We start from the raw sequence: 19334 nt of genomic DNA on the forward strand, positions 1-19334 counted from the left end.
TGCTTTTCCCCCATCCTCAGTAGCCACCTCTGCAGGGATGCTGCTGCCCATCACAGGTGGGCTGGTCTGGAGCAGGTGTGGGGTGGGCCGGGGCTGTGCACATTTGTGAGCTGGTCTGGAGCTGGTCCGCTCTGGCTGGGATGGGGACGGGGACGGGAACGGGGCTGTGCGCTTGGTTCCTGGCTGGTTTGGAGCAGGTCCGCTCCAGCCAGGGTGAGTTCAGAGCAGGCGTGGGGTGGGCTGGGGCCAGGACCGTGCTTAGCAGCTAGCGGACACTTGGTGGTGGCAGTGGCAGGGAGGACCTGCAGGGCCAATGGACTCTGGCTTTGGTGAGCTGTTGGGGGGGGGGTGCTGACCAGCCTGCAACAGCTCCTCAAAACTGCCTATGCGGCCTGTGGGTCCAAATAATTGCCCACCCCGAGCTAAACTGTTCTCAGTGATGGCAGATGACAGAACAAGCAGCAATGGTCTCAAGTTGCAGCAAGGGCAGTTTAGGTTAGATATAAGGAAAAACTTTCGCACCGGAAAGGTAGTACGGCACTGGAACAGGTTACCCAGAGACATGCTGGACTTTCCACCCTTGGAGGTTTTTAAGACCCAGCTTGACAAAGCCTTGGTTGGGATGATATAGTTGGATGGTCCTGCTTTGAACAGAGGGTTGGATCAAGGGTCCCAAACTTTTTAGACTGAGGACTGGCAAACTGCAAACTGGAAGTCGCCGCGGACCAGCAAGCCACAGACCGGCAGCCAACCCTTTTTTATACTGAATCCGCCACATGCCGGTCACTTCCAGTCCACAGTTTGCCGGTCCGCAGTCACTTCCAGTGACACCGTGCAGGGCCCCACGGCAAGAACTTCTAACCGGAACAACCGTAAAGACACTTGCACCCAGCGGGCGGGAGGGAGGGAGCAAACCTCAACCGCAGCAGCCACTGCCGCAGGATAGGATGGGCCAGCCCTCCTGCATACCAGCATCCAACCCTTTGCGGCCCAGCACCGGGTCACGGCCTGGGGCTTGGAAACCCCTGGACTAGATGACCTCCTGAGGTCCCTTCCAACCCTAATTTTCTATGATTCTGTGAAAAGCTCATGTTTCTCCAAGCCAGTTAGTCTTGAAGGTGCCATCCTGCTCTGCCTTCTGCCTGACTTCAGACTACCACTCCCACAGCTGACTTTCTGGAAAGAAAGAAAAGTGGAAGTGACTTTGTGGATTTCCCATTGACTGAGCTGAGAGACAAATGAAGGGAAAACAAATGAGTTAGGGCTGAATTTGGTAATGCCTGTATTTTTATTTTGGCAAAGTACTTAGTCATGTTAGTCTGAAGTCAGGCAGAACACAAGGTAGACTTGTACCATATAGACTAGCTATTCAAATATGCTGTAGCATCTGAAAAAGTGAGCTGTTGCTTATGAAGGTTTATGCATCTCTTTAAGGTGTAATTCTGTTCTTCCTTCTGCATTTTGATTTGTTATTCCTGAAATAATGCCAAAAAAATGTTATTTGAGCAGACCTTCTGCTCTATAATTTGTTTAAAATTCTAGAAACAATTGGAGATTAGGTTTCCAGAGAGCTGGGTTTTGTTTCCAGCTCTGCCATAGATTTGCTGTGAGATCTCAGACAAGTCGTATAACCTCCCTGTGGCTCAGCTAATTTATCTGTACTATAGAATAATTGTGATTACCCAGCGTGTTAATAAGGGTTGTACAGTAAATCATCTCTGTCAACTATGATGGAGAGAGATTGTGTCATGCTTTTTTTTTGTTTTACTGGGTAAAATAAGATTTCTGATTTGAAGAGAGATTACTGACATGTTACCTTATCTATAATACAGAAGTTTGGGATAAACAAATATTGGTTTGGCAATAAACAAAGGGCCCTGAACTGCATTCAGTTTCCATACACTCCAAGTGTTTAGCCACATTGACGAACTGTCATGGTGCACTATGAAAATAGTTTCTGTGCTCATCCTGTACAGTTTCTAAATTCATCTTGTACAGTACCAACTTTGTAATGGTGTTTGGAATAGATAGACTCAACTTTATAAGCGTCTGAGACTATTTTGTCCTTTAGCAGTTGTTCTAAAATCTTTTGGTATTGGAAGTTGTGCAGCTGTTTCTCATAAGCTCATGATGCTAGCTAAGTGTTTTGTACACACTGAAAATAGACTACATCGTGTTTTATTTATAAGCCATCTACTCTGAGATTCTGGAGGACACAGAGTTCTAATACAGTAGCTTTTCCAGATGAATCCAGTCATAAAAAATATGAATATGAAATATACTGAACATGGTTCTGTGTTTTTTGTTCTGTTTTCCTTTTTGCAGGTACTCTTAATGGAGCAACCAATTTTCCAGCGACGATTTTTTGTCTAAATGACTTAAAGGCTGAAGCTTGCGGACGGATTACAGTAATTTTGCTATCCTTTCACCATAGTCTCCAAGATGGTTGATTTTCTAGCTGAAAATAATCTCTGTGGCCAGGCAATTCTTAGGATTGTTTCCTGTGGGAATGCCATCATTGCAGAACTTTTGAGACTATCTGAGTTTATTCCTGGTGTGTTTAGGCTAAAAGACAAGGCTGATCAACAGAAGTATGGTGATATCATATTTGATTTCAGTTATTTTAAGGTAAGCATTTTCCTATTGTTTTAGCTCTAGACTGCCATTTTCTTTCTGGAACAAAATTTCTGTTTGGCAGTATAGAGCATATCTTTGTAAAAATTGGCACACTTAATTGATTTTAGTCATTACCACCAAAATTTAGAATACAATAAAATGTATTTTATACATGTTTTGACCTTGACCACAAATTCATCCATAGACTATGACATGGAAATGCCTATGTGTTAGTTCTTTACTTCTTGAGTAAACTAAATCCATACATTTCTTATCTCACATTTTCCATGCCTTATTTCTGTGAGTCTGAATGTGGCAATCAAGATTTTTGTGCTTGAAGAGCTTGAGTGTTAATGCTGATCCTATCAGAGCACTTGAATGGAGGATTTAGAGGAAAGCAAGATTGATTTACATTAGTAATCCCACCAGATACCATTTCAAAGTGATAGATCTTTCATTACTGAAATAAGTTCTTATTTTGGAACATTCATTCTCATTATTTAGGATAGTTCAATACATAAAATCTCACTTTTATCAGGACCAGCAAAGTCTATCAACTTGGGTGTGACCCTTAATATAGTGTTGTGGGCCTCCTGTAGTATTTCTGGCGGTCTTTAGCTGTATTCTGTATCTTGTACTGCTGTGAACACTGCTGTGTTTCTGTTATGATAAAAAAAATGTTTGTTATACTTTCACTCAGTCGGTTGATATATGGTACATTAACCAGCACAGATATGACTACTTTCCACAGAGGAGCTGTGAGATCCCTTCTTGAGTTAAGCCTCTGGCAGTACCCACTTAACTCTGCTATTCTGGAGAACAATTTGTATGGGACTTCTCATGATGAACTGATTTGCCTTTCTATTTCCAAGAAGCATACAATAAAAGAGGTTCCTTATCATGCAGTTCTCCTTGTAGAAAGAGGAGTGGGCTCTGAGCAATAAATGAGATTCGGAGTTCCTGAATTTTAATCCAGTCTCTGATCTCATTCTCTTCAGTGCCTATGGGAAGCAGAAGAACAAATAGATTCAAAACATATCAGTGATTTAGAAATTCTGCTTCTGCCTGAAACCCCCCTTATACAAGTAATTCCTGAAATTGCTATAACCAAAAGAGATAAAAATAAATTGTTTCAGTTTGGGCACTTGGTGCATTTGGCAGGACTTTATGCAGTTTCATGGCTTCAGTTGTATAGTCTGTCTGTCACTGTCTCCTTCTGTGTGGATCTTTCACAGAGCACAAGAAAGAAATAATAATTGATAATTCATCCATTATGTCCTGTGGCAAACTGTCACAATTACTTTCTTTTTTACTCTTTTAAAATAAATTTCCTGTTCTTCTTAGGGGCCTGAAATCTGTGAAGGCAAGTTGGAGGCCAGAGCTGAGCTACTGGATTTAGATGAAGAGTTCCGTGAAAACAACATAGAAATATTAACAAGATTTTATCTGGCATTTCAGAGCGTCCATAAATACATTGTAGATTTAAACAGGTACATGTAACAGGGTTTATTAACATAATGACACCAGTAACCATATGATCTTAGTCTTGTGTTCTGTGTTTTCTTTTTTGGGATACCCCTCTGCTAAACTATATATGTGTACACTTAACAACATAGTCTAGTCAAGTGTCAGAGATTCCCCAAAGCCAACTAGCAACTGCTTCTGATGTTGATTTTTGTGTAGAAAACCCTGCTGTGGTAGTGGGTAGTAGTAGAAAACACTCAGGTAGACATTTAAAAAGGAGGGGGTTTTATCCAAGTTTTACTCCTGCCGTTAATGTCTTACTGTGTAATCTTGGAGAGTTAATTAACTCTGTTCCTCAGTTTCTTTGCATGTGAGTTGAAGATAATGATTCTTATGCACATTCACAAAAAGTCTTGCAAGAGAATGAAAGATATTCAGATAACCCTTTGTTACCTTTTGCATCTCTGTCTGAAGAAAGCAATATCATAACAGTCTCAAATATTTTTTTCCAAAGAATTTGCCTTATCCCATGGTCTCTGCTGAAAACAGCTCACACCATTCTATAAGGAAGATGCGCTAGCATGTCTATAAAGTCGATAAGAGTTTTGGGTTTTGCTGATCTAATCCAAAAATCCTAAACTAGCTGGAATAGTAAAAACCTCCTAACAATCAATGTGAAGATACTTCACTTCCCACTCTATCCCAGCAAAACAGGATAGAAATACGTTAGAGATTTCCATAGTATCTGGTATCTGTAAGGTAATCTCTATTCATGTTGTCAGAATCTCAAAGTGTCTTCTAGATTCTGGTAATAAAGTACTGTTTAACCTTGTGCATAATATCCCAGTGTTGCTTCATAGTCTATGACTGGATCCTAGGCTTTTTCTTCTTTAGGTTACATCCATCCACACAGAGCTAAGTGGATAACTTGAAAACTCTGTGTTCTCTTTTCACTAGAATGTGAGACCCAGGTTTGCAGGATACTGACTATTTTCAAATCCCACAGAGATGTTAATTGGGCCAGTATGTGTTCCAAGAGGTTTGACATCTAGTGGCCTCAGGCCTCTAATGCCAGCTTTTCCTTGCTCTCAAGTAACTTGTGCTTATTGAACCTGTTCCAGGCAGACTTTTCCATAACATGGGAAATAGGGGTAACAATAAGCTTTAGGAGTGGCAGGGACCAATTTCTGTTGACCTTCAGGGGAAATTGTCTGACTGAATTGTGAAGGTACCTGGCTTAAGAAGCAGAGAGAGGACTCTTCCTAAACCATGACTGACCTTTTGTTAACATTTCTAGATATTTGGATGATCTCAATGAAGGAATTTATATTCAGCAAACACTGGAAACTGTGCTCCTTAATGAAGATGGGAAGCAGCTTCTAGTAAGTAATCAAGAGTTAGTAAACAGTATTATAAATGAAGTCATTTAGTTATCAGCAAATTTGGCATCCGGCTTTTCTAAATTTAGCATTAGGTATAGACAAAAATAAATTTTTAATTTCACAAATGTGATGAAGATCTGTGGCCCTCCTTTGTGAGGAACTTTTATGGGACTGGCCAAGGGAATAAAGAGAACTTCACTTTCACTCAATCGTGGTTCAAATTAGATCCAGGTCATTAGAAATCCAAAAGTCATTGACACTAGGCGACTCCTATTAAATGAGCTGACCATCTTACTGAATAGCTGTCCTCTTCCCACAGGTTGCACAAGACAAATGGCCAGTTTTATGAAGCCAATAGTTTTAACTGGCTTGGAAACATAATTTGTCAATCTAAGAATAAGGCTAATGCAACTCAGCAAGTAAACACAGACAGTAATACCCTATGTAATGTCTAAAGATTAATTTGCTTCAAAAGTAAAGGCATGTTGTTATTAGATGCTATAAATTAACAAATTATGCCATTTCTCAACAGTGTGAAGCGCTCTATTTGTATGGAGTCATGTTGCTGGTTATCGACCAGAAAATTGAAGGGGAGGTCAGAGAAAGGATGTTGGTTTCCTACTATAGATACAGGTATTGTACTTTAGAAGTGCCTTAATGTGGCTTCTACAGCTAGAATACAGCAAACAGCATATTACGCATAATTGTTTTATAGGTGCATAAATTTAATGTAGCATGTAGAAATATTGGCTTCAGTCCTAGAACTGGGTAGGCGCTTTCCCTTGATCATGTAAAGCAGGGGTGGGCAAAATGGTGGATCCAACCAGTAGATCCACTCCATTTCCTAGCAGCCCCTGCTCATGTTGCTCCGGACAGTTTCCATGGAGACCCCAGGAGTGGCGGGCCATGACGGGGTGAGGGGGACGACAACAGGGTTTCCATGGAGACTGGCCTAAGCAGTGCTGGCAGAGCTTGTGGCTAGGTGGGAAGCTGCTCTGGGGCTGGGACCAGGGTCAAGATTTTGTTGCAGTGACAGCATGGTCCAGAGCCAGGGCAGAATCATGTTCTATTGCCTACATGCCCCAGGCAAGTCCATGCAGGCAGCAGATCACGGCTCTGCCCCGGCTCTGAACCATGTTGTTACTGCCGCAAAATCTCGGCCCCAGCCCCAGAGCAGCTCCCCACCATGGAGACTGGCCTGAGCAGCACTGGTAGGGCTCACAGCATGGACACCCTAACACCACGCTGTCTCCTGAGGTCTCTATGGAAACCGGCTGGAGCAATGTGGGCAGAGGCTGCTGGGAAACGGAGTCCGCCATGGGCCCGACCTGGCTCAAAGACTGGACTTCGCCTGCCACTGATGTAGAGCCTATGGAGGTCAGTGATCTCTGCATATATTGGGGTGTGGCTGCTTAGATCCAGTTGCAAATTCAGTGCCACAGATGCCTTCATTTAGTGACTTAAGGACTTGAAATAATTTATCAATAGATTCCTCATGGACCTTCAGTACTGTCACTCTGTCATCAGAGAATTCCAAAGGCACTTTTGGAGCTTTGTGAGGTTGTCTTAGTTTCTAGACCACAAATTTCTCCCCCATGCTGTACCTTATTGAGTTGCAAAGCACTCTTGAATAACACAATCAATAAATGGATTTCTGAGTAAGGCTGGCAGCATTAGATTAAACCAAGCAAAAACCTCCAAGGTTAACAGTCTACACCAGTGGTGTCCTGCTAAAACCCTATGCTCTGAGCCAATCCGAACCATGGTGGGGGGTACTCCTGGGCTGGATCTGTAAGTCTAGGTTTGGGCAGCAGCGCAGGTTTGGAGGCAGTGGCAGAGCAAACAAGGGCCTCCCACCGATGGCCATTTCCATCAGGGCCCAGGGACTTCAAATTGTGTAGCAGGCCACGTCCCACTAGCCCTGCCCTGCAACCTCCAGTAGGCTGTCGGACTACCGGCAGGCTGGATGGGCCAGTTGCACGAGCTGTATCCAGTCCATGAGCTCTTATGTTTGACACCCCTGGTCTAAAGCTTTTTACCCATAATAAATTCACTAAAAGAGACAATGGGGACAGTACTTGAATACATGCACATGTATTGGTACTTCTGGTTGACTTCGGATATAAATGGACAGATTTCCGTGTCACCTCTCCAGAATGTGCAGATGGGGCAAAAAAGAAAATTTGGGGGAGGAGGAAGTGGAGGGAGGGAAGGAGTTAAATTCATTTTCTAAGTATAATGCCTCCTGTTTCCATCTTGTGTGACCTATAAATAAGGTTCATTGTCTCCTTTGATACTCTTAGTTGGAATTCCAAGTACAACCATACATCTATAACTGCCCTCCTGTGATGTGGTAAAAATTATTCTTTTGTCTGCAGGAAAAAATAACTTCTAAAAACCAGTAAGAATTTTCTCTCTTAAGTGAGTCAGTTCATGTAACAACATTTGTTCTTTGCTTTTATAACTTAGTGCTGCTCGATCCTCTGCTGATTCCAATATGGACGATATATGTAAACTGCTCCGAAGCACTGGGTATTCAAGCCAATCTGGGGCCAAAAGACCTCCAAACTACCCTGAAAGCTACTTCAGTAGGGTACCTATAAGTGAAACATTCATCAGCATGGTTATAGGCCGCTTGAGATCAGATGACATTTATAACCAGGTGGGTTACTATGTGGTGCAGTGCCTTGCTGTTAATCAAGAGGCATGAGTCAATAGCAAGGTTGTTCCCAGTACACCCAGTTTGAAATGAGTACCTGGTCATTTAAGCAGGGGAGGTGGGGGCGGTCAAAGGCAGCCAGATGTGTAGTAACCATCTCCATCCCTCTTTCTCTGTCCTGGGAGTGGCCAATGCCAGCTCCCTGTAGCCGCTGAGCTGCATCATGCCCTAGTGCAGGCAGCTGGTGCCGGCAGCTGCAGCCGGGGCTGGGGTGGAGACAGGCAGAGCACCGGGAAGAGTCTGGAGCCACCGCCAGCCTGAGCCTGCAGTAGCCACCAGCTCCAGCCTGCTCTCATTGGGCTGCAGGCGGCTGCCCAACCCTGCTGCAGCCCTGGGAGCGGTGGGCACTGCCTGCTTGCAGCTGCTGGGCTCCGCGGCACCAGGGGATTCAGAGCATGGTGTCCCGGGGGAGGCGGAGCCCCAGGGGGGTTGGGGCATGGCAGAGCCCAGCGGCTGCAAGCATGTGGTGTCCATCACTCCCGGGATAGCTGCAGCAGGAGCTGGGGGAAGTGGGGACAGGCAGAGCCCTGGGGGGGTCATGACATGGTGCAGCCCAGTGGTGGCAGGCAGCTGGTGCCGGCAGCCCCCAGGGCTGCTGCAGCCGGGGCTAGGGTGAGTGCCGCGTCCCACACCGCCCAGGGCTCCGCTTGTCTGTACTCACCCCAGCCCATGCTAAAGCGGCCCCGGGAGCAGCCAACACAGAAACCTATCCCCATTTCTTACATTATAAAGTAGGTTCATTTTATGCTAATTCAATTTATGCAGCGTTCTCCAGGAACACAAGTACTGCATAAATCAGGAAACCTGAGAAGAACATTCATTTCTAGTGGTGTAAATCTTGCATCACCTAAATGATTCCAGGAGACAGCAGTTCAGATGTTTAGTTTGTACCTTCTCCCTCTTCCCTATTCCTGGAGACACTGGAGTAACAGAATAAAGCCTCTGCCTCCTCCTTACACCAGGAACTCTGATGTGAGAAGCAGGCAGGGGGCATTGCTGCTCCCTTGGCTCAGCTGCTAGGCGCTGGGAGCTGAACAGACCCCCATAGCCAAGCCCCTGTCCGCTCCACACACCTTCAGTTCCAGTGTGAGGAGTGGGTGGGTGCTTTGTCCTGTGACCCCAAGGAGAACCTCAAGCCCGGAACCTGACCCTGCTGGCTTCTTGCCACCCCACAGCTTGAGTGGTGGGTGCAGCAAGGGAAATCTGGCAGGACTGGGGACCAGGCTTGGAGAGACTTTCCAAGAGCCTGCTTCCCAGCCCTGCGGGCTTTTAAATCACTGCCCTGCTGCCCAGATGGGTGGTGCAGTGGCAAGTGGAAGCCAGCAGGAGCTGGCAAAGCCTCCCACCATTTCCCAAAACAAGGAACCACTCTGCGGGGGAAAGGCGGGGAAGCAGTGGCTGCTGCTCCCTTGCCTCCTGGACAGGTCCAGGAGGGGAGCAGACCAGCTGCCCAAAGTCCCACTCCTTGTGCCTTCTCCAGGTGGGGTTGACTAGGAAATTATACCTTTGATGTTAGCATTTAGATGCCTGCCATTTTTAAGTAGCACCAGATTTTTTTAGATGTTTATCTTAAATCATTTAAAGAGTAAGCAAAGGCTTAAAACTTTTAAATGGAAGGAAGAATTAAGAGATAACAAAGGTCTGTTACAAAATGTTTCCCATCCATAAGTGCTCTTCCTTAATGTTTGAAGATTGATGAATTACACTGGTTATAAAATCACTTAATTTTAATACGTAGTGGTTTGAAAATGCAAAAGATTACAAATGAAAGCTTTTCACACACAAGGAGATGGACGAAGGCCTGCTGTCTGATGTAATTTCTCTCTCTGATAGCTTTTTTTAATGTGCGATTCCTTGAGGCATTCGTCCCTTCTGTTAAAGTTAGGATTTTTTCTAAAATACATGTCTGGCAAAGAGCGCATGTTTCTGTTTTCAAAAATAAAGCCCTATCAATATCAATTGATATCTTGCACCAGATGGGCACAATTTATCATATGGCTTTTGATAAGATACTTTTTCTTGGTTGGCTGTCTTTTGCTCAAAATAGTACTTAGATTTAACATCCCCTACTTTGAGTACACTTACAATTTGCAGTTCCAGTTTCCATCAAATATTCTTTACAAAGCACAAAGACAATAGCTAAAAAGTATGTACATTTTTCCCAAACACTAGAAAGTAAGGAAACAGGATAAAACATTAAAGCAAATTAGAAATGAAAAGGTTAGTTATCAGATTGTTCAGGTCTGTGTAAATGCACTGGCATGTTTTGTGTCCAAAGGCATTATCTCCTTAGACACTTCAGAATTGTTCATGGGTGACTGAACTCTTCCAAAATTTCTTTAACTGGAACAGTTCATTTAACAACTTAAACAACAAAGACCACATGCAGGCAAGATCTTCTCCAAGCATTATATGCATATTATAAGTATATTTTAAGACTTCCGTTAAATATAGTAAAGAAAAAAGATTTAATTTTTTGTAATGCTGTTTTTGTAACCAGTGTTGGAGTCTGCTTTTTTAACCAGTATATTGCTTAGCTCTTAAAAAGCATCAGTTTGTTTTTTTTTTAAAAGGCACTTAACCCCCCATAACTATCTAAATCATGCAGTTTGTAAAACAGGAGTGAGTGAAGGCTTTTGCCCATGCCCTGATCATGCTGCCCTTTGATTATGACAGTCTTTGCTTCTCTTTCATACTAATAATGCCAACTCCTCTCCATCAGAAATACCTTCCTTCTGCTCTGTTCCTTTCAGTCAGTTTCTAGCACTTTGCTTCAGCCATACACCCTCCTTTGATTCTTGTATAGCAGGGCAATGCTTTCAGATAGTCTATAAAATCTGACTAATGTTTGCATGGTTAGCTTTCATAAGCAGGTGAGGGAGTCACATCTGTAGGGTGCAAAGACTCCGTAACATGAATTGCATGCCATGTAGATAACATATGGTAAATTAACATATGATAGCCATATGGTGTATGAATATAATGTGGTCTTTAAATGTTATATATAATAAGTCATGGTTATCCCTTTCCCAGGTTTCTGCATATCCATTACCTGAGCACCGCAGCACTGCTCTGGCTACTCAAGCTGCCATGTTATATGTGATACTCTATTTCGACCCTTCCATTCTTCACACACATCAAGCAAAAATGAGAGAGATAGTGGATAAATATTTTCCAGATAACTGGGTAAATATGACTGCTGATTTTAAACTGCATGCTGGATTCAAAGCTGCAACACACATTTATTGTAGTGGTACTCAACCTTTCAGCTACATGGGCCAGATGAGTGGCATGAGGTGGGTCCGCAACCCAGATCCTGCAGGGCTGGTGGCCATACACTGCTTCATGTGGCCCAGGATCCTTCTTTGTGCTGCCCAAATTGGTCCACGTACACCCAGATCCTGCCTCCCACTTCCTGGATCAGAGCTTCCACTGCACAGGGCTGTGCTATCCAACCACAAGGCTCCCCACAGGTCCAGAGATTTGGCTGCTGGGGAGAGGCAATTAGTGCTGCTACCACTTCTCCACTGCCAAATGTTTGTGGCTTTTTTTTGGTAGAGTCACAGAAAATGGCAGAGACCTATGGTTGTGTATAGAAAGGAAACCATTTTTCTTGGAAAATATAAGCACTATTTTTTGGTTTTGCTTCCACCTTTAGGTTATTAGTATTTATATGGGGATCACTGTAAATCTAGCAGAAGCATGGGAACCTTACAAGGCTGCAAAAACTGCCCTCAATTACACATTAGATCTGTCAAACGTCAAAGAGCAGGTATGTACATGCCCATTTCAGATTCAAAATAAGATTCAAGGCATGTGGGTGTTTTCAGATGTATTCCATGCGGTAACTGGCACATGAATCCTCTTTCTCCTTTATACACCTTGATTGAGTCAATACTGAGGATACCTTCAAGTTTCAGAGGCTGATCCCTCTTAGGTACTGTTTCACATGTACTTGCAATATTATCCCATCTTCCTCTGATAGATCCAGTGTTGTGACTTCAGTTTATGGCTTCTGATAGTCACCATTATATTATGCAGTGCTCAGGAAGATTTTTCCTACTAAGGATTTAGTCTTTTGTGTATACAGATTTAGAAGCTGAAAACTAAATAGTCTCTCTTAGCTACAAAGAGATGATTTCTGTTGAGTATTTGAAAGATTTGTGGTCCCATCTGGAATTGGCTATCCAATAATCTGGAGAAAGCACTTTTAGTAAAAATATGCCATAGCACAAAAAGTGGCACATTTGATTATTACTTTCCTGTGTCTAGAACTCAGTTACTTTAGTGGCACCATTTTCATGCTAAAGATTAGTCGCATGCTAAGGGTTTTGCTAGATTGGAAACAAAGGGCTAGATTTTTAAAGGTATTTAAGCATCTAAATACCTCTTAAAATGTGGCCCACAAGCAGCCTATGTTTAGGAACACTGTTCCTAGCTCATGCCAATAATCACCATATGTGAATATTTGCAGACATTTTTCCTTTCTCTGTGAATATGAATTGCAATTAATTCTGGGTTATGATTCACTGCTCTATCCTTTCTAGCAGATGGACAGTGAAATGTTTTCATTGGCAGCTCAGTAGTCCTACTGCTTTTTCAGATATGATTTTCAAAAGTGCACAAGTAGCCAGAGAGGGCAGATGACCAGGCTTCTAAGTTATTGTGGTACTTTTGAAAACGTTGCCCCTCACTTAAGCTCTCTGCTCTAGGTTGTAGCTTGCATTTCACCATGCCAATACCCCTGTATGCCATGAACTGCATTCACTCCCTGTCAATATAGGATCTATGTGGATAATTATTTAATGGCACTTATTACTCAATTTCTATCCACTTTGTGTTCATGGGAACCTGCGCATGGGAGATGAATATTCAACTTGTCTCTTATTGATGCAAGAATTGTATGTTTGAAGGCAAGCAGATACGCTGCTGTCACCGAGCGGGTGCATGCACAAGTGCAGCAGTTCCTCAAAGAGGGCTGCCTGAGGGAGGAGCTCGTGCTGGATAATATCCCCAAGCTGATGAACTGCTTACGAGACTGCAACGTTGCAATCCGTTGGCTGATGCTTCACACTGCAGACTTGGGTAAGGCTTGTAGCACAGAATGCTCTGTGCTGTGACATCTGTGCAGCTTTGTCTTTGATCGTGGGTAAGTCCCAAGTGTGCTGCGTCATGGAAGCCAGTGTAACCTTTACATTCAGTTAATTGGAGAATTGATCTTCTGTTGACCCTGAAATTTTATCTTTGAACAAACAGCCCCCCAGGTCCCATTTTAATTTTTCCAACCAAAAATAGAACGAAATAAGTTATATGAAATCATGATGCTGTAGAAATAATACTATGCTGAGCGAGCCAGGAAGAGACTGGCTTATTTTTTCTCCTGCCCTGAATAGTACTGCATCATCTTCAATATTACATATATGCATAACAGCTTTTGTCTTAATAGCCTCCTACTAATCACCCTTAAAAAATAATTCTTTCCAGTGGCAGTTGTATACTGTATGAAATAAGTCTTGGTGATCTCAGTTCAGGTCCAAGTGGGCTTCAATTGTAAGATCTTTAGGACAAAGTCAATATTTTAGTTATGCTTGTTAAGTGCCTAACATAGGGCTTAGTGCCACCCTAGGTATTATGCTAGTAGTGATTGTAATTCACCATACAAATACATTATCCAAATCAGAGTCCTCATTGCCTACAAGGTGCCATTTGCAACTTAGTAGAACAAATAAAACTGAATGCAACTTGAGTCTCCATTACATTCTTGACCAAAGAGCTGATCCCTGCAAGTTAGGGTTGAGGTCTACTCGCACAGCACTATGGGGCAGCCACTGCCACTGCCATTCTTGTTGTGTGGCAAGGTAGAGGATATCTATCTCTGAGGGCCCTGCTGTACGTTCAAATTAAACCTGAATAGAAACCAGCTATAGAGTTATTACACACTTTCAAGCACTAACCTTATAGCTGGTTGGCTGTTTTTGTAGCTAGATAGTCATTTTTATTGTATGATAATTACTTTCCATGTGTGGCTGATCTTAATTTATTGCATGATGAACCAGTTAATTGCATAATGCATGTAATGTGTAGCAGGGGCCTGAGGATGTTAGTGAGCAGCATTACATTCACTTCAGGTGAAATCTATTCGTGTACAGAGCACCAACATAATGTCTAGGCAGCAATTAAGTCCCCCTTTCATTTTCCTGTTTTGAGGGTTTTATATGTACCATGTACGCAGTAGTCAATTTCACCGTAAATATTTAAAAGAACAGGTCCATGGGAACAATTCTAGAACTAGCACAATAGAGCAGGATGCTGGACCTTTTAACATGCTGATGTTTGTAAATGTTTCTTAACGGCTTGATCAGATTTCATTATACTGAGAACCTTTGTCCTTCCATTTCTAGCTTGTGACCCAAATAACAAGCGTCTCCGTCAAATAAAGGATCAAATTCAAACAGATTCCAAGTACAGGCCCAAGATTCTTTTCCAGCTTCTCCTGGATACAGCACAGTTTGAATCCATTTTGAAAGAGGTAACATATTAGTGACATCCACTTTTTGGCAAATGACTTCCCTTGAACTGTAATGCAGAGCTGAAGAATTAATTTTGAACACATAAAATAATGCCATGACAACTGTCTCATCTGGTAATACAGGTGAATGTAATGCCTGCTTGTTGGCTTGTTTTCACTTGGACAAATCCAAAATTTTGCCACTTAAAAGTATCCAGTACAGTAGGGCGGGGCAAAATTTCGCCAGCCGTTTTGTTTTGACTTGTTTTGAGGTCGAAACAGCAACATCGAAATGAAACAAAGGGCTGCAAAACAGCCTCGAAACAAAGAAAGGCTAGTCGAAACATTTTGACCATAGCGCTGGGGAAGCAAAGTCAGCCCAGCTAGGCTGACTCCCCAACCCCAGCACGATCTAGCGCTGGGGGGGAAAACATCTAAACAGCATCAAAACAGCCTTTTTGTTTTGACAGAATGGAACAGCTGTTTCGAATTGAAATGAAATTTGAAGCGGAACACTGTTCTGTCAAACCGGTACAACTCAAGGTGAAACGGAACGGTGCCGTTTCGCACAGCCCTACTGTACAGGCCTTTCTTAGTAGTTACAAAATTTCATTTGGAGGCAACACACTTTAAATTTACTGGGTATCTTGCTTGACCAATCTGGTAACTGGCAAACTAGGAACTCTGTTCGGGAGAAGAAGCTGCATATTTCTTATCCTGGTGGATTATTATTCTTGTAAACTGTTTTTTAAACCCAAAATTACAGTTGTCTCATTAGGCAAGGAGATAATGGGAAACCACTTCCACTTGTGTAAAACACTACCATTTTAACTAACTCAGGAAAGGATTTAAGCACCTGCTTAACTTTAAGTACCTGCTTTATTCAATAACCATTTATTTGCACAGGTGGAAATAATTACACAAGGTGCAAAGCTATAGAGAATCAGACTGTCTGGAAACTAAGTTAGTGGACCCTTCTATAACTAGCTAGAAAATCAATAACACATATGGTATAAGCCCATTGTAAAACACAGTAAGTTAAGCATTATACCATGACGTATGGAACCCTACTAATTGTATTATTTTCCAGCAAGTACTTTTTGCTTGTTAAAAAATATAATGGAGAGACCTTATTTGGATTCAAAGCATATATCCTTAACAGACGTTGTATTCATTGTGAGTCACCCCCAACTGATTGAGTATTTTTAAATCCCAAATGTTATTGCAACATGCTTTAATGCCAAGTTTGTAATCTGAATATTTTCTTTTCAATAGATGTTCAAGCAGATGCTTTCAGAAAAGCAAGCTAAATGGGAGAACTATAAGAAGGAAGGTTCTGAAAGGATGACTGAGCTTGCTGATGTCTTTTCAGGAGTTAAACCTCTTACTAGAGTGGAGAAGAATGGTAATTTGTAGAAAATGTCTGTCTGAAATAAGAGTTGTTGTTTTTTAATACTGAGAGGAAATGGATATGTGGTATTCTGATCACAGGAAAAATAATGATGGGATTTAACTTTCTTCAAGCATTTCAAAGGGCGCTCATACTTGCATGGATTTGAATTCGCTACCCACATTGTTATTGCATGCGTAGACTCTTCTGTCAAATTTTAGGCAATCAGGCTTGATCACATGGCTTTTAACATCAGATTCAGGTGTGAAGAGTAAGGCTGGGAATCATTTGACACTTCATGTATAATGGAAGCCAAAATATTGTAATTTATGCACTGAAGAGTCAGATGATGATGTATATTCCATTAGAGGATGGTCTTGGTCTTCTCAGCTTGCAACCTGAATTGTTTTTAGCATCAACTCACTTTCCAGTTCTTTCCAGCCTCCTCCTATGTTTTCTTCATGCTCTTACAAAGAAAGATACTGTTGACGTTTTGTAGAGATGACTTTAAAGAACCCAACTGGCTTTTGCAAATGTCTTCCTTTTTCTCTAGTGTTTTCATGTTTTTGAGTTGGTTTACAGCTCTCAGTTCACAACTCAGTATCGCATGTGGTCAATAACCCTTCATGAAGTATAGAAACACACCATTAAAACTAGGCTGAAATAAAGTTTTATTTGACTAAACCCTTCTTTTGCTCACTTCTTAACTAAAATGGGATTAATGCATTTAAACTGCTGCCTTCATCACTGTAATTCCAACCAACTAGTAAGTCCAGATATTAAAATTGCCTGGACCATTAAAAGAGCTGAGTATAAAGCAAATCCTAAACTAGAAACATCACTTATGGTTTGTAGGCTTTTGCCTTGTTTTCGGAGGTTTTTTCAATGTGGCATTTAGTGGGTTTTACAGCAAACATTGATCTGGTTAGCAAAGCCTAGAGATTCTTAAATTATAGAGTATGTTTCTTCTTTTGACAACATTCCTTTAAAGTCCACATGTTTTTAAAATTTAAACTTTAAGAGTAAAATAACAAATCTTAGTTAATTTTTAGCAAGGATTCCTTTTCATTATTGTCAGAGGCAAGTCACACAACAAATCATCATGAGCTTGAGAAGCACCTCATTTTATTTTTTCCTTTTCCTTTAAATAGAAAACCTGCAGGCTTGGTTTAGAGAAATCTCCAAACAAATAATGTCTCTAAATTATGATGATTCCACTGCAGCAGGCAGAAAAACTGTGCAACTAATACAGGCACTGGAAGAGGTAAGGAAAAAAAGTTGCAGTCATATGTTATAATAATCTTACATTGTCCTTTTAACTACATCAGAAAATGCTTTACAAACTTAAACATAATTATACAAATACAGGTCCTGATCTTGTAATCATGTCTTGATCTTGTAATCCATTCCACACGCTCTGCCCATGCAGATCTAATTGCAATTTAAGGGCTGTAATAGGAAATGCGTTATCCACTCCTTAATTTCAGTAGCTTCTGTGAAAAAATGGACCCATATTAAACAGCACTTGACCATATTACTTATCGTTTTAAGGAAGGATGAGAAAAGAGGAACACAAATGCAACTGAAATTGCAGGAGGATATATGAGGCAAATATCAATATCAGAACTTGCCCAGCGATCTGAACCAGACACTTTGCTGACAGATATGAAAAAATCAAAAACAGTACTTTACTGGGAGAGAAGGCACATTCATTTGATCTGGCTCCCCAGTGTCTATAGATCAGGCGTTTTAGCAGAGATTTTTGGCACTTTTATCTCAATCAGCTGTTACATAAAAGCACCAAAAAGCCCTGCTGAAGCGTCTGATCTATACAGACCCTGGATAAACCAGGACAAACTAACGCGGTGCCTCTTCTGGGCACGCGCCGCACTCGAGGTGGGGGCATGCTGAGCTGAAAGTTGAGCACCGGGTTTTTGGTTGGTTGGTTGTGTGGTTTTTTTGTTTTTTTTTTCCCCCCACATCTGTAAGCAGCCTTTGTTTCCCAGGATGCAAAAGATGCTTTGTCATAGTGCTTCGGTGTATGCTTCATGGTGTGAAAGTGCTTACTGGGTACAATTCCATGGAAAATAGTTATCAAAACTTGTCATATTTTATTAAGGAAAAATGTATATTTAGTACAGTAAAATCCCTGCTATCCTGACTAACTGGAATTTCCGGCTGGCCACAAGTGTGGGGGAGAGTTCGCACACAGCCACCACTGCTACCACCCACCACTCTGTGCTGCTGCCACTCCGTGTGCAGCCACTGCCACCCCTTCCCCGTCTCCCGCCACTCGCATCCATTTGGAAACCCATGCTTCTCAGGTAACCAGCATTTTTAGATACCCGGCAACCCCCCGCCCCCCAATTCCCCGCTCATTCTGGATAACAGGGATTTTACTATAGTTTTTTTCTTATCACCTGAATAAGCAAATAAGATGGTTTGATTTTGGTTTTGTTTTCTTACTCCAGGTTCAAGAATTTCACCAGCTGGAATCTAACCTACAAGTGTGTCAGTTTCTTGCTGACACCCGGAAGTTTCTCCATCAGATGATCCGAACCATCAACATTAAAGAAGAGGTCTTGATCACCATGCAGATAGTTGGGGATCTTTCTTATGCTTGGCAGTTGATTGATAGGTATGTAATCGGGTTTCTTCCCTTCATAATTTGAAGTTTATTGTTTTGCTCTCCTTATTTATCATTCCTGAAAGGACAAACACTCATTCAAAAGCAGTTGTGTGCATGTCAGTTCCTAGCTTTCTCCCAAAGTCCTAAGCATCACTGACTCGCAGTATGTAGTAAGCTGTAGTTTTTAAGGGCCCCATCGTATGAGAGACAAATATGCTCAACTACCCTCAACTTCACTGAGAATTATGGACCCATCTTTGGCCTGTTTATAAAGGACAGTCACCTTGTACTATTTTGCTTTCTAACCTTTCCTATTTATAACAGTTGTGGACATTTAAGTGGACCAAGGTTTAGTTTCTGACTTTTTCACAGATAGCACTGATTTTTCTTTCTTTATTTTTTCTTTCCTCTTTTTTATTTTTTTTCTTTTGTTCCTGGATTATTTTATTTGGACCCAAGCAAGCTTCCAAACAGCTGTCACATTAGGTTGTAACTGAGCTTGGCTGGCACCTCATTGGATGTTATTGACTTTCTGGAACTCTCATTGCCCCATTTATCTTAAAATGACTGAAGTGTCACGTGAAAGGCATTTCTTCAGGCCAGGTGCATCCCTGGTGTAACTCTAC

At 42.0% G+C, this 19334-nt stretch overlaps 1 protein-coding gene across 1 annotated transcript in view; it reads left to right on the top strand.

Moving 5' to 3' along the window:
- WASHC5 (WASH complex subunit 5) overlaps nucleotides 1–19334 on the top strand; it is a 47609-nt gene that overhangs the window by 816 nt on the left and 27459 nt on the right. The window contains exons 2-13 of the mRNA XM_014525279.2: nucleotides 2326–2628; nucleotides 3961–4106; nucleotides 5378–5462; nucleotides 5995–6095; nucleotides 7932–8124; nucleotides 11215–11367; nucleotides 11840–11953; nucleotides 13095–13266; nucleotides 14583–14710; nucleotides 15965–16094; nucleotides 17231–17343; nucleotides 18551–18717. Coding sequence (XP_014380765.1) covers nucleotides 2443–2628; nucleotides 3961–4106; nucleotides 5378–5462; nucleotides 5995–6095; nucleotides 7932–8124; nucleotides 11215–11367; nucleotides 11840–11953; nucleotides 13095–13266; nucleotides 14583–14710; nucleotides 15965–16094; nucleotides 17231–17343; nucleotides 18551–18717 — 1688 coding nt within the window. The 5' untranslated portion in view covers nucleotides 2326–2442. The remainder of the gene's footprint in view (nucleotides 1–2325; nucleotides 2629–3960; nucleotides 4107–5377; nucleotides 5463–5994; nucleotides 6096–7931; nucleotides 8125–11214; nucleotides 11368–11839; nucleotides 11954–13094; nucleotides 13267–14582; nucleotides 14711–15964; nucleotides 16095–17230; nucleotides 17344–18550; nucleotides 18718–19334) is intronic.

Source organism: Alligator sinensis, unplaced genomic scaffold (genome assembly GCF_000455745.1).
Source record: "Alligator sinensis unplaced genomic scaffold, ASM45574v1 scaffold1119_1, whole genome shotgun sequence".
NCBI lineage: Eukaryota > Metazoa > Chordata > Crocodylia > Alligatoridae > Alligator > Alligator sinensis.